This window comes from Arachis hypogaea, chromosome 15 (genome assembly GCF_003086295.3).
Source record: "Arachis hypogaea cultivar Tifrunner chromosome 15, arahy.Tifrunner.gnm2.J5K5, whole genome shotgun sequence".
Lineage (NCBI taxonomy): Eukaryota > Viridiplantae > Streptophyta > Magnoliopsida > Fabales > Fabaceae > Arachis > Arachis hypogaea.
Window position 1 is genome coordinate 136,900,155 of NC_092050.1, and position 13,092 is coordinate 136,913,246.

The 13,092-nt window shown below is 36.9% G+C and overlaps 1 protein-coding gene across 1 annotated transcript; it reads left to right on the forward strand.

The window, feature by feature from the left end:
- The first annotated feature begins 6,294 nt into the window (after nt 1-6,294).
- On the forward strand, nt 6,295-9,366 carry LOC140179349 (serine/threonine-protein phosphatase 7 long form homolog). The gene is made up of 4 exons (XM_072218120.1): nt 6,295-6,429; nt 7,854-8,569; nt 8,663-8,753; nt 8,851-9,366. Exons 1-4 carry the CDS (start codon nt 6,295-6,297, stop codon nt 9,364-9,366), a joined length of 1,458 nt encoding a protein of 485 aa, XP_072074221.1.
- Nucleotides 9,367-13,092: the final 3,726 nt, after the last annotated feature.

The following is a 13,092-nucleotide window of genomic DNA, read 5'->3' on the forward strand; positions in this document are numbered from 1 at the left end:
GTGTCACGCCGCCAGCTTCTCCTGCGACCCGCGCACCCATAATTGACCCAACCCGGCTCGCTGGTTGACCCACTCGCCACCTCACCGCCAGCCTGTCCTCTCCGTCCTCTCACGGGCTGCCACGTGTCACCGTTCTGCTGATGTGGCGCTGACATGGCAGACAAGCGAGACCCTCCCTAAGATTTTTTAGTGAGCTCTTTTCGATTTTGCACTTTGATTTCTCATTTTCTGCTCTGAAATTGTCGTTTTCTCTCCTCTCTTTGATCTTTGTGACCACTATCATAGAAAAATCAGATGTTTTTGCTGTCACCGACAGAAAGGGTAAATTCTATCAAAACTGTAACCATTTTGGGCACCTCTTCCCCGACTGTCCTTCTGTTGAATATCGCACATGCCACCAGACAGGTCATATTAGCTACCATTGTTCACAGCTGTTCTGCCGTTACTGCAAGCTCTCGGGACATTTAATTACTGCCTGTCCTACACGCACATCATGTCCTGATCCACTCAACTCGTCTCCTGTCTCTCTATCTGATATTGCATCTCTTCTTTAGCATCTTCTCTCTGTTTCTGGTAATACCCCTGCTGCTTTATCGACCCCTCCAGGTAATTCTAAATGGTACTTTGACTCGGGTTGCTTTAATCACATGTCTTCGTTGCGTAATATTTTCTCGTCCATGTCTACTACTACAAATGGACCTTCTGTCAATACTGCAAATGGATCCCTCTTGCACGCAACACACAAGGGTTCTATATCCCAGTCAAATCTTAATCTTCCTGATACTTATTATATTTTCAAATTAAACTTCAATCTTATTTCTGTTGGTCAACTTGTTGATCTGGGTTTTGAAGTCACTTTTTCTGTTTCTAGTTGTCGTGTATAGGATCCTCGGACGGGACAAATCATCGGGACTGGATGTAAGGTCGGAAGGTTGTTTGAACTCGAGAATCTTCATATTCCTCCTTTACCAAATCTCTGTGCTGCTTCTTCTTCCTCTACCCTTCACTTATGGCATCAACGTCTTGCCTACACCTCCTTAGGAAAACTGCGTCCTCTTGTGTCTCAGGGTGTTTTAGGTCAGGTTCCAAATGAATCTTTTGATTGCATTTCTTGCCAAACTACCAAACAACCTGCTTTATCTTTTTACAATAATTCATCTCTTGCTTGCTCTCCTTTTGATCTCATTCACTCTGATGTTTGGGGCCCCGCTCCCACTGCCTCTATGGGTGGAGCTCGATACTTTGTCGTTTTCATTGATGATTATTCCCGTTTTACTTGGGTTTACTTGATGACTAATCGCCATGAGTTACCTCAGATCTATATCAACTTTGCTACTATGATTAAAACTCAGTTTCCAAGGTCATTAAGGTTTTTCGACGTGATAATGCTATGGAATACCGTGATTCCAAACTCTTAGCCTTTCTTGCAGAACTGGGTACTTTGTTTGAGTTTTCTTGTCCTGGTACCTCTCAACAAAATGGTAGAGCTGAACGCAAACACCATCACATTCTTGACTCCGTCCGTGCAATGCTCCTTTCTTCTTCGTGTCTTGAGCGTACTTGGGGTGAAGCTGTTCTTACTGCTGTTCATGTTATCAATAGACTCCCTTCTTCTATTCTTGGTAATGTTACTCCCTTTGAGCGTCTCTATCATACCCCCCCAGATTATAGTTCTCTTCGAGTTTTCGGTTGTGTATGTTTTGTTCTTCTTCAGGCTCATGAACATAGTAAACTTGAACCTCGGGCTCGTATGTGTTATTTCCTTGGTTATGGCACTGAACACAAGGGTTATCGTTGTTGGGATCCTCTCTCTAAATGTATTCGTGTATCTCGTTATGTTGTCTTCTGGGAGCTCCACATGTTTTCACGGTTCTCATCCTTTGAGTCCATTCCTACTACTTAGTCACCTTTGTTTACTAACCCCAATGTTGATCTTTTTCCTAGTGATGATTCTCTAGATTCTATCTCGAGTGATGATGAGCGGATAATTTATACGCTTTTTGGCATTGTTTTTAGGTAGTTTTTAATATATTTTAGTCACTTTTATTATATTTTTATTAGTTTTTAAATAAAAATCATATTTCTGGACTTTATTATGAGTTTGTGTGTTTTTCTGTGATTTCAGATAATTTCTGGTTGAAATTGAGGGAGCTGAGCAAAAATCTTATTCAGGCTGAAAAAGGACTGCAGATGCTGTTGGATTCTGACCTCCCTGCACTCGAAATGAATTTTTTGGAGCTACAGAAGTCCAAATGGTGCGCTCTCAATTGCGTTGAAAAGTAGACATCCAGGGCTTTCCAGCAATATATAATAGTCCATACTTTGCTCAAGGATAAATGATGTAAACTGACGTTCAACGCCAGTTCTATGTTGCATTCTGGCGTTAAACGCCAGAAACAGGTTACAAGTTGGAGTTAAACGCCAGAAACAGGTTACAACCTGACGTTTAACTCTGGAAACAGCCTAGGCATGTGTAAAGCTCAACTCTCAGCCCCAGCACACACCAAGTGGGCCCCAGAAGTGGATTTCTGCACTATCTATCTTAGTTTACTCATTTTCTGTAAACCTAGGTTACTAGTTTAGTATTTAAACAACTTTTAGAGATTTATTTTATACCTCATGACAATTTAGATCTGAACTTTGTACTCTTTGACGGCATGAGTCTCTAAACTCCATTGTTGGGGTGAGGAGCTCTGCTGTGTCTCGATGAATTAATGCAATTATTTCTGTTTTCTATTCAAACACGCTTGTTTCTATCTAAGATGTTCATTCGCACTTCAATATGATGAATGTGATGATCCGTGACACTCATCACCATTCTCAATCTATGAACGCGTGCCTGACAACCACTCCCGTTCTACCTTCGATTGAATGAGTATCTCTTGGATTCCTTAATCAGAATCTTCGTGGTATAAGCTAGAATCCATTGGCAGCATTCTTGAGAATCCAGAAAGTCTAAACCTTGTCTGTGGTATTCCGAGTAGGATTCAGGGATTGAATGACTATGACGAGTTTCAAACTCACAAGGATTGGGCGTAGTGACAGACGCAAAAGGATCAATGGATCCTATTCCAGCATGAGTGAGAACCGACAGATGATTAGCCGTGCGGTGATAGCGCACCTGGACCATTTTCACTGAGAGGACGGATGGTAGCCATTGACAACGGTGATCCACCAACACACAGCTTGCCATAGGAGGAACCTTACGTGCGTGAAGAAGAAGACAGGGGGAAAGTAGAGATTCAAAAGACAGGGGGAAAGCAGAGATTCAGAAGACAAAGCATCTCCAAAACTCCAACATATTCTCCATTACTGCATAACAAGTATTTATTTCATGCTCTTTTATTTTTCACAATTCAAACTGATAATCATAATTAATCTCCTGACTAAGATTTACAAGGTAACCATAGATTGCTTCAAGCCAACAATCTCCGTGGGATCGACCCTTACTCACGTAAGGTATTACTTGGACGACCCAGTGCACTTGTTGGTTAGTTGTGCGGAGTTGTGAAAAGTGTGAATGACAATTTCGTGCACCAAGTGACCCTCCACAGCCTCCTGTTCTTCCGCCTTCTCCATCCCCCGATGATTCCAGACCGGATGATGATCATGCTCCTACCGTCATGCCTCCTCCTCCCGCTCGTTCTTCTAGGGTAAGGAATCCACCTCCTCATCTTCTTAATTATCATTGCTTTTCTACTATCCTTCATCAACATGAACCTAAGTCATTCAGAGAAGCCTCTTCAAACCCAAATTGGCAACAAGCAATGCAGGAAGAAATACATGCACTTGAAAAAGTACACACTTGGGATTTGGTTGATCCTCCTTCTGATCAGGAAGTTGTAGGCAGTAGATAGGTATACAAGATCAAGACTCGCTCTGATGACTCTATTGACCGTTATAAGGCCCGCTTGGTTGCTCAAGGTTGTACGCAAGAGTATGGTATTGATTATGAAGAGACTTTTGCTCCTGTCACTCGTCTTACATCTGTTAGAGCTCTTCTTGCCATTGCCACAGTTAAAAAATGGTCTCTCAGTCAGATGGATGTGAAGAATGTATTTCTTAATGGGGATTTGAAAAAGAAAGTCTATATGAAACCACCTCCGGGATATCATTGTCCTTCTAATAAGGTTTGTCTCCTTCGCAAGGCACTTTATGGACTTAAGCAAGCTCCTCATGAATGGTATGACAAGTTCAGTACTACCATATGCAGTCTTGGTTTTACTTCTAGCCCTCATGAGAATGCCCTCTTCATTTGTAAAAGCAAACGTGGAGTTATTCTTCTACTTTTGTATGTTGATGACATGATCATTACTGGGGATGATGTTGATGGTATCTCTGATCTCAAGGCCTCACTTCACCATACCTTTGAGATGAAAGATCTTGGTTCTCTAAGCTATTTTCTTGGTCTCAAGGTCATCTCCACCGATGATGGCATCTATCTCTCTCAGGCTAAGTATGCTTCAGATCTTCTTGCTCGCGTTGGGATTACAGATAGTCGCACTGAGTCTACTTCTCTTGAGCCTAATGTTCGATTTACCCCTATGGATGGCACTGTTTTGGATAATTCGACTCTCTATCGACAGTTAGTTGGCGGTCTCGTCTACTTGACTGTCACCCGACCAGACATCGCCTATCCGGTTCATGTACTTAGCCAGTTCTTGTCAGCTCCTCGTACTACTCACTATGCGGCTGTTCTTCGCATTCTTCGCTATATCAAAGGCACTCTATTTCATGGCCTTTATTTTTCTGCCCATTCCTCTTTGTCTCTTCAGGCTTACTCCGATGCTGATTGGGCTGGTAATCCCACTGATCGTCGTTCTACTACTGGTTACTGTTTGTTTCTTGGCGACGCTCTCATTTCTTAGCGTGCTAAGAAGCAAACGTTCACTGCTCGCTCAAGCACAGAAGCTAAGTACCGTGCCCTCGCTGACACCACTGTTGAAGTTATCTCGGGTCGTTGGCTTCTCGAAGATCTGGGTGCTCCTCAGTCGTCCCCTACTGATGTTTTTTGTGATAACCGCAGTGCTATTCAGATCACCCATAATGATGTGTTTCATGAACGCACCAAACACATTGAGATTGATTGTTACTTTGTTTGGCAACGTATCCTTATTGATGCTATTCGTCTCTTGCTGTTGGAACACTAGATCAAACTGCTGATATCTTCACGAAAGCTCATCACCCAGCTCGTTTCCAAACTTTGTTATCCAAACTCAAGTTGGTATCCTTAGCTCCCACTTGAGTTTGAGGGGGGATGTTAGAGAATCATTAGCATCAATTTAGACTAATTAGTATCGTCTATATTTATATAGTATATATGTATATTAATTATAGGATTCTATGCCTTTATTACTCTGATTCATTTAGCACCTATAAATACCCCTTGTATATTGTACCTTTCAACACACTGAATAATACACTCTTCAGATTACTCTCTCAGTCTCTTATTTCTAACAATCTTTATTGATTTTGATTCTCTGTTGTGATCGAATGAACCGAAAATATTATCAAAATGAAACCATTGTATAATATCAAATGAATCGAAAATAGTCAATTATATAAATTCGAATTCAGAAACACCTGCGTCTTGAATGAATCGAAAATATTATCAAAATGAAACCATTGTATAATACCAAATGAACCGAAAATTGTTCATTATATAAATTCGAATTCAGAAACACTTGCGTCTTGAATGAACCGAAAATTAGCTCAAAATGAAACCATTATATAATACCAAATGGACCAAAAATTGTCCATTATATAAATTCGAATTCGATGATAATGATAACAACGAGACGTATTAGAAGAAGACAATGACAATAACAATGATGATTATGATAATGATGATAATGATAAAGGAGAAGGATGAAAAGAAAGTATGAGGCGAAATTTCAATAGGAGGAGGAGGAGGAGGAGGAAGAAGAAGATGTGTTGTTGATGATGACGGTAACGAAATTAAAAAATAATAAAAAATAAGGAGAAGAAGAAGAAGACGTAGCATTCGAAGTAAAGAAGAAGAAGCGTGAATTTGAAATAAGAAGAAGAAGAAGAAGCACAGATGAAAAAAAAACGGAAAAAAATGCGTAATACAAATCACTTGGATGAACTTGGATGTAAAATTGTTTAAATATAAAAAATTACTCTTAATTTAATTAGACTTAATTCATAAAAAAAATTAGATGCGTAATATTACTAAAAAAAATATTAAATCTACCAAGCAACTCCCATATTAATTCATAATTTTCTGTTTGAACTTTGAACGGGTCAAAACTCGAGTTTTTTTATTTTGATATGGAGTTGTTGAAGGAGTTTCGCAGCGTTATGGGGCTTTGGGGTGTTCCACCGAGATGTGACGGCGTTATCGAAGAAATCGGTGGCACCGATGGGGGGACGAAAATCGGTGGGACCGATTTCAGGGAGCGGATGGTGCACAAATCGGTGGCACCGATTGGTGACCCCCTTGCCACGCGTCGCGCATGCACTTGGCTTCTGGGTGGCCCGTGACTCTCTATCCGTGTTTCACCCCTCAAAATCCCTCTTTCACTATCTCTTTCACTCTCACACAAAGTATCCCTTTCTGCTTACTCTCAACCCCACCATTTCACCATTGTTGGACCACAACAATCTTGGTGAAAAATTTGAATAAAAATGACAAAAAGACGAAAAATTAAGGAAGTAAATCAACCAGAGCTTCATATTGTTAATTATCTTGGAGATCCAAATTATGTAAGTTTTTATTTTTTAATAATCTGATTTAATGATAATAATAGTGATAATTTTAGATTTTATTAGCAATATATATTATAATGGCACTAAGTAGAGATTAAGCATGTATGTATGTATGATTTTGTTATTAGGTGGTTAGAAATAGAAATTAAAATAGGAATAAACCTTGTATGTATGTGTGAATGATATGGTTAGTTAGTAAATTAAGTTTAATTAATTAGTATGATTAATAATAAAAATTTGATTAATTATTTTATTTATAATCATTAACAATTAAATTTTAATTCAGTAAAATTTAGACAATAAATTAGTAATGACTAAACTTAGATTTTATGCTGTGTTAAATAATAATAATAATAATAATAATAATAATAATAATAAAAATTAGTATGCTGTCTGTTTTATATGAATAATAATAATAATAATAATAATAATAATAATAATAATAATAATAATAATAATAAATTAGTATGTATGCTGTTTTATATTAATAATAATAATAATAACAATAATAATAATAATAAAATTAGTATGTATGTTGTTTGAATAATAATAATAAAATTAGTATGTATGCTGTTTGAATAATAATAATAATAATAATAATAATAATAATAATAATAATAATAATAATAATAATAATAAATTAGTATGTTGTTTTATATGAATAATAATAATAATAACAATAATAATAATATTAATAATAATAATAATATGTATGCTGTTTGAATAATAATAATAATAATAACAATAATAATAATATTAATAATAATAATAATATGTATGCTGTTTGAATAATAATAATAATAATAATAATAATAATAATAATAATAATAATAATAATAATAATAATAATAATAATAATAATAATAATAATAATAATAATAATAATAATAATAATAATAATAATAATAATAATAGAGGCTGATTTACTGTGTAAGGTTAATTAATTTCTGTTATAAGGCAATGAATATGATTGAAGGATTTTTGTATAACAGATTTAATGTGTATGTTTGAAATGCAATTATGCTGGGAATTAGTTATAATGGACATGTTAAGGATAATTGTGTTTTTGAATAATATAGTTATATTATACTTGTTCTTATAACGGAAATGTGATATTGTAGGCTTCAAGGATGTTGATGTGCGATCATTTACACCCGCCGGATCCATACAACCAAATTGTTGAGTCACAGTTACGCGAGACTGGATTTTATTATGTATCCCAAATTGGAGTTATTAAAGGTCAGTCAGCAATGATTAATGCTCTGATTGAGAGATGGCGGCTCGAGACTCACACTTTTCATTTTCTGGTTGGTGAGTGTGCCGTGACCTTGGAGGATGTAGCGGTAATTCTCGGTCTGCCGACAAATGGTCTTCTGGTTACAGGTCCGACCATGAGTAGCTTTGAGGCATTGGAAGCCGAGTGCTTGCACCAATTTGGAATTGCACCGAGGAAGACGAACTGTAGAGGGAGCTTTATAAAATTAAAGTGGTTTAGGGGTTTGAAAGATCGTATAATGTTGAATGATGATGTGCACATGCAGATGTATGTAAAGTGTCACATAATGTTGTTATTTGGGACAATTCTGTTTGCAGATAAGTCGGGTACAGCGGTGCACTGGAAATTTTTACCTTTGCTCCGGAACTTCGGTGGGATCATACAGTTTAGTTGGGGTTCGGCATGCCTGGCACACTTGTATAGATCATTGTGTAGGGCAACTCGTGTCGACTGCAAGGAGATGGACGGTCCACTGACACTGTTGGTCGCTTGGGCTTGGATCCGGCTACCATTTCTAGCGCCGATTCCCGGCAATCCCCGAGTGTTTCCAATTGCAAACAGGTAATTTTGATTAAAGTATGCATTGAAATAATTGATAGAAATTGTATTTTGTTTAGGGTAAGATAAGTTAACTAATGGATTGTCCGTCGGCAGGTGGCATAACTGGGACTGTCAAAACTATGCCTACCGATATAAAACGCTTGCGCACTACAGGAGGTTGTTGGATGATCTACAAGAAGGACAGGTATTTTGTAAAATACAAGTACCTTATGTAACTTGTTAAGGGAATTAATTGTTGTGTAATCATTTGACTGGTTCGATGTGTCCAGTTTGTTTGGCAGGCTTATGACATTGGATACATCGATCTAGACGTAATTTCTTTAGCCATCCGTCATAATTCGGTTATCTGGAGTGTCACAGTGCCACTTATATCTTTTGAATGCATCGAATGGCATGCAACTGATAGAGTCAGGAGGCAATTTGGATTGACACAGGGTGTTCCTAATCAAGAGCGGGATCTAGGTGCATCACACGGCGAAGTTCTAACTGGGCCTAAGAATCAAGATTGGGCCGATACCCACTCTCTTTGGGTGATGCAGTGGACCAATCGGTATAGTCACACTCTCTCTGATGACTTGGAGCATTTACATTATCCATTGGAAATTTACATGCATTGGTACCGAGAAGCATTTGGTGACCACTTGCAATTGTCAAACCTTGTATTTGAAGAGAATCCAGAAGGTCCTCCACCACCACCACCGCCACCGGAACCGCCCCAACAGGGGGTTGAGTATTTTGCACCATATGTTCCTGACACCATATTTTGCAGTGACTGGGAGATTGCGTGCACCCTGTAAGACGAAGTTGATACATTCCACAAGATTGGTGGTCATATGATCCCATCGGTAACCACCATCAAATGCCAAAGCATACTGCTCACGAGGGATCCGATCAAGCCAGTTGGTGTAAGCCTCACCCCGTTCCTTTAATCGTTCATAACGCATCTGGTACTCCCTGGTTGTCCTCGAGTATCCTATGAAAAACATTCAGTCAACTATGAACACCATTCTATTTGATCGTACTTACAATAAATTCAAAGTTCATTCTATTCAAACTTACCAATGTTGACGATAAGCTTCTGCAAGTAAGGTGCCTTGAACTTCCTTAAGAAGTTGGACTCAATATGCCGGATACAAAACATATGGAAAGCTCTAGGAGGAGACCACGCCCCATTACTTCATTCAATAGCTGACCTAATCGAATCGTGTCGATCAGAGATAAGTCCCACACCATCACGTGTCACCACATGTTGACGCAGGTTGCTCAAAAAAAAGTACCATGCGTCAGAAGTCTCTCCCTCCACTATGGCAAATGCAATAGGCACGATGTTGTTATTACCATCTTGTGAGACTGCAACCAATAAACAACCCTTGTATTTTCCATACAAATGAGTTCCGTCCACCTGCACCACTGGCTTGCAGTGTCTGAAGGCCCTTATACAGGGGTAATAACTCCAGAAGACTCTATGTAGAACACGTATATCAGGAACCAAATCATCCCCCTGGTAAGCAGGCATTGTTTCAAAGTGAACCACTGCTGATGGCTCTTTGTGGCACATGGCCTCAAACCATATGGGCAAAGCTTCATACGATGCTTTCCAACTTCCGAAAATTGATTCGACCGCCTACTGCTTTGCTAACCAAGCCTTGCGATAACTGATGGTGTAGTTAAACTTTGACTGGACATCAGCAATTACTGATTTCACCTTTATAGACGGGTCAACCTCTACCAACGGCTTTATTGCTTCTACAACTGTCTTGGAATCCATCTTCGAATGGTCTTGAGAAATAGTAGACCTGGTACAAGTGTGACTTCCATTGTACCTCCTTATCTCCCAACAGTACTTCTTCTACATTTTGGTTACCCTGATCAACCAGTCACAACCATTCCCATATTCTGTACATTTGGCATAGAATATCATCAGTTCCGACTCATATACCCGATAGTCCACACCTCTCCGGATGGTATAATCTTTCATTGCCTTGATTACTGCCTCCCTTGAACTGAATTCCATCCCCACTGTGAACTCACCATCCGCCACAACAGGAGGTGTTGCATACATCAAAAGTAATAAATGCTTCATTATGTACTCAGTAAGAATTCTTTTATTACAACTCAATTAATAAACACACTTTACTATGTAAGATCGTTATAGTCTTATTTTTCGCTATTCCATCTACGTAAAGAACAACTAAATATCATTCACAACAAAGAACTATTAATTAATAAAAAAATCAAATGCTATGGTCACAAATGCCTAGTCACATATCACATACATTACTCATCCGACTTATTGATCTGCTACTTCAGAGTTTCACATAGCTACCTAGGTTTACGCACCTGCATTCATATATTGCGGAAACTCCGGTGCGTGCATAGCCTCCAAATCCAACGATCGCATGAAAGAAGGCTCCTGAAACGGATGCGCGTTTGCTAGTGCATTTGCAACTTCCGCCACATCTGCGTTCATGGCGCCGCCAGCTTCATCTTCGTCTTCACCTGGACCGACGATCTCATAGTTACTTTCAAATTCATCTTCGCTTTCACTATTATAATCTTCCAATTCAATGTTACGGTCCGCTTCAGATTGCTCAAACTCAATATATAACTCGATGCACGACATTCGGTGGCAATTTTCCATGTACATTGAAAACATTTCATGCATACTCGCTTCGTCCGTCACGTACTTAGTCTGAAATTGAACAAACCCACCAAACACAGGTAAATGATACCTGTACAAAATACACGATACTCTCCTACATCTTTGAGAATCTATCTTCTCACAAATCACACCTTTGAACTCCTCAAATGACAATGTGAACGGAATAACAACATCTAATGGATTTTCACACACAAATTGAACTCCCTCATATGTTTGCAATAAGATCTTTCCGTAATAATAAATCTTCAATACAACTCTATCATCCATAACACTACACGTACTTGACTATTCTCAACCTCACAGAAATTTCTTTTACAAAAATGAAAGAGAAGAATCAGAGAAGAGAAGAGAAGAGAAGAGGATGAACATTAGCTGAGACCGGCGAGAAAGAAATGGGGCTTCTGTGAACTCACCATCTGCTTTTTGTATGCACTAACGCGCAAATCGGACGGACCGACCGCTGCACCCTCAAATCGGTGGGTCCGATTGGTGCACCCCGGATTAAAATAAAATTTTCTGTCTCCAGTAATCGGTCCCACCGATTACTACACTCCTCACCTAACGTCTTTTTCCACCCAGAAATTGGTGGCACCGATTTTATGCCCCTCAACCTCTCCCTCACACAAATCGGTCGAAATCGGTGGGTCCGATTTCTTACCCCCAAAATTCCAAAAAATCAACGCCGTCATAATAGTGTAAATCACCCGTAATGATCATATCCCAGCATAACTCACACCCCCAAATCATATCCAAAAAAATCACCCTCAAAACTCATGTATTTATGGGTTAACTCAATAATAAACACTCTTTTAAAATCTTTACACAATTGTTTTAATAAAAAATTAAAGATAAAATGTTTTATCGATAATATTTACAGATCCTTGTTATCTTAGTTATTTAAGTTTTTAGATAATTTTTTCGTATATACCAATAGAGTAAAATTGAAACATTTTAAAAAGAATAAATTACTAAAATGATACGTGAAAATTTGTAACGTTGACAAAATAAACTCTAAAAATACTATAAATAAATAAATTTTTGAAAAATTTAAAATATGATAAAAAAAATTAAATATTAAATATATATTATAAAAAATAATTTTAGAAAAAATATTAAAAATAAATAAATTTTTGAAATAATTAAAATACGATAAAAAATTAAATATTAAATATATATTATAAAAAATAATTTTAGAAATCAAAATTTGATGTAAATTTTTGTAATTATTATTAAAAATAAGATATTTTTATCTATAAATGAGTATATTTTTTTGAAAAAAAATTTAGAGATTATATTTTATTTCGAATTTTTTGTGTGTATTTTTTAAATATGTATTTAAATGTTATCATAAAAATTTAGATGTAATAGATACGTTGTTTGCTAAATATAAAAGTTTATCTGTTACTTGTAAAAAATATAATGTTTATTATTTCTTTTTGTTGTATTTTTAAATTATTCAAAAGTTGTTTTGTCAATAACATCTTTTAAAATGTTTTTGTCCGTGACTGAATTTTTGGAGTACCAAATTAATAGTTAACCCTTTAAAAAAATATTAAAATGAAAATATAAAATATTTAAAGTTAATATTGCATTATTATTTTTTTTTCCAAAATAGGCAATTGGTCTGGGAAATCAGGGAAATGCTAATGCTATTAAAAGTAATAAATAATTGGTTCTAACTTTTTAATTTTTCTTTTTGTAAAAAATGTATGTAGCTCATTTTTTATTTTTAAAAAAAATAATATTGTAACCTAATTAACAGGTTATCTTTTTCAATTTTAATTATCCATATAAAATATAAGAAAAATAAATAAAACAAAAAAATTTGAAGCTAAATAAAATAAATAAATGAAGATGGTTT

Bases quoted from the DNA above. Each gene is read 5' to 3' on its own strand.
- LOC140179349 (XM_072218120.1), top strand. From the start codon at position 6,295: ATGGAGTTGTTGAAGGAGTTTCGCAGCGTTATGGGGCTTTGGGGTGTT. The intron at 8,570-8,662 runs GTAATTTTGATT...GTCCGTCGGCAG, and splicing joins GTGTTTCCAATTGCAAACAG to GTGGCATAACTGGGACTGTC. The intron at 8,754-8,850 runs GTATTTTGTAAA...TTTGTTTGGCAG, and splicing joins ATGATCTACAAGAAGGACAG to GCTTATGACATTGGATACAT.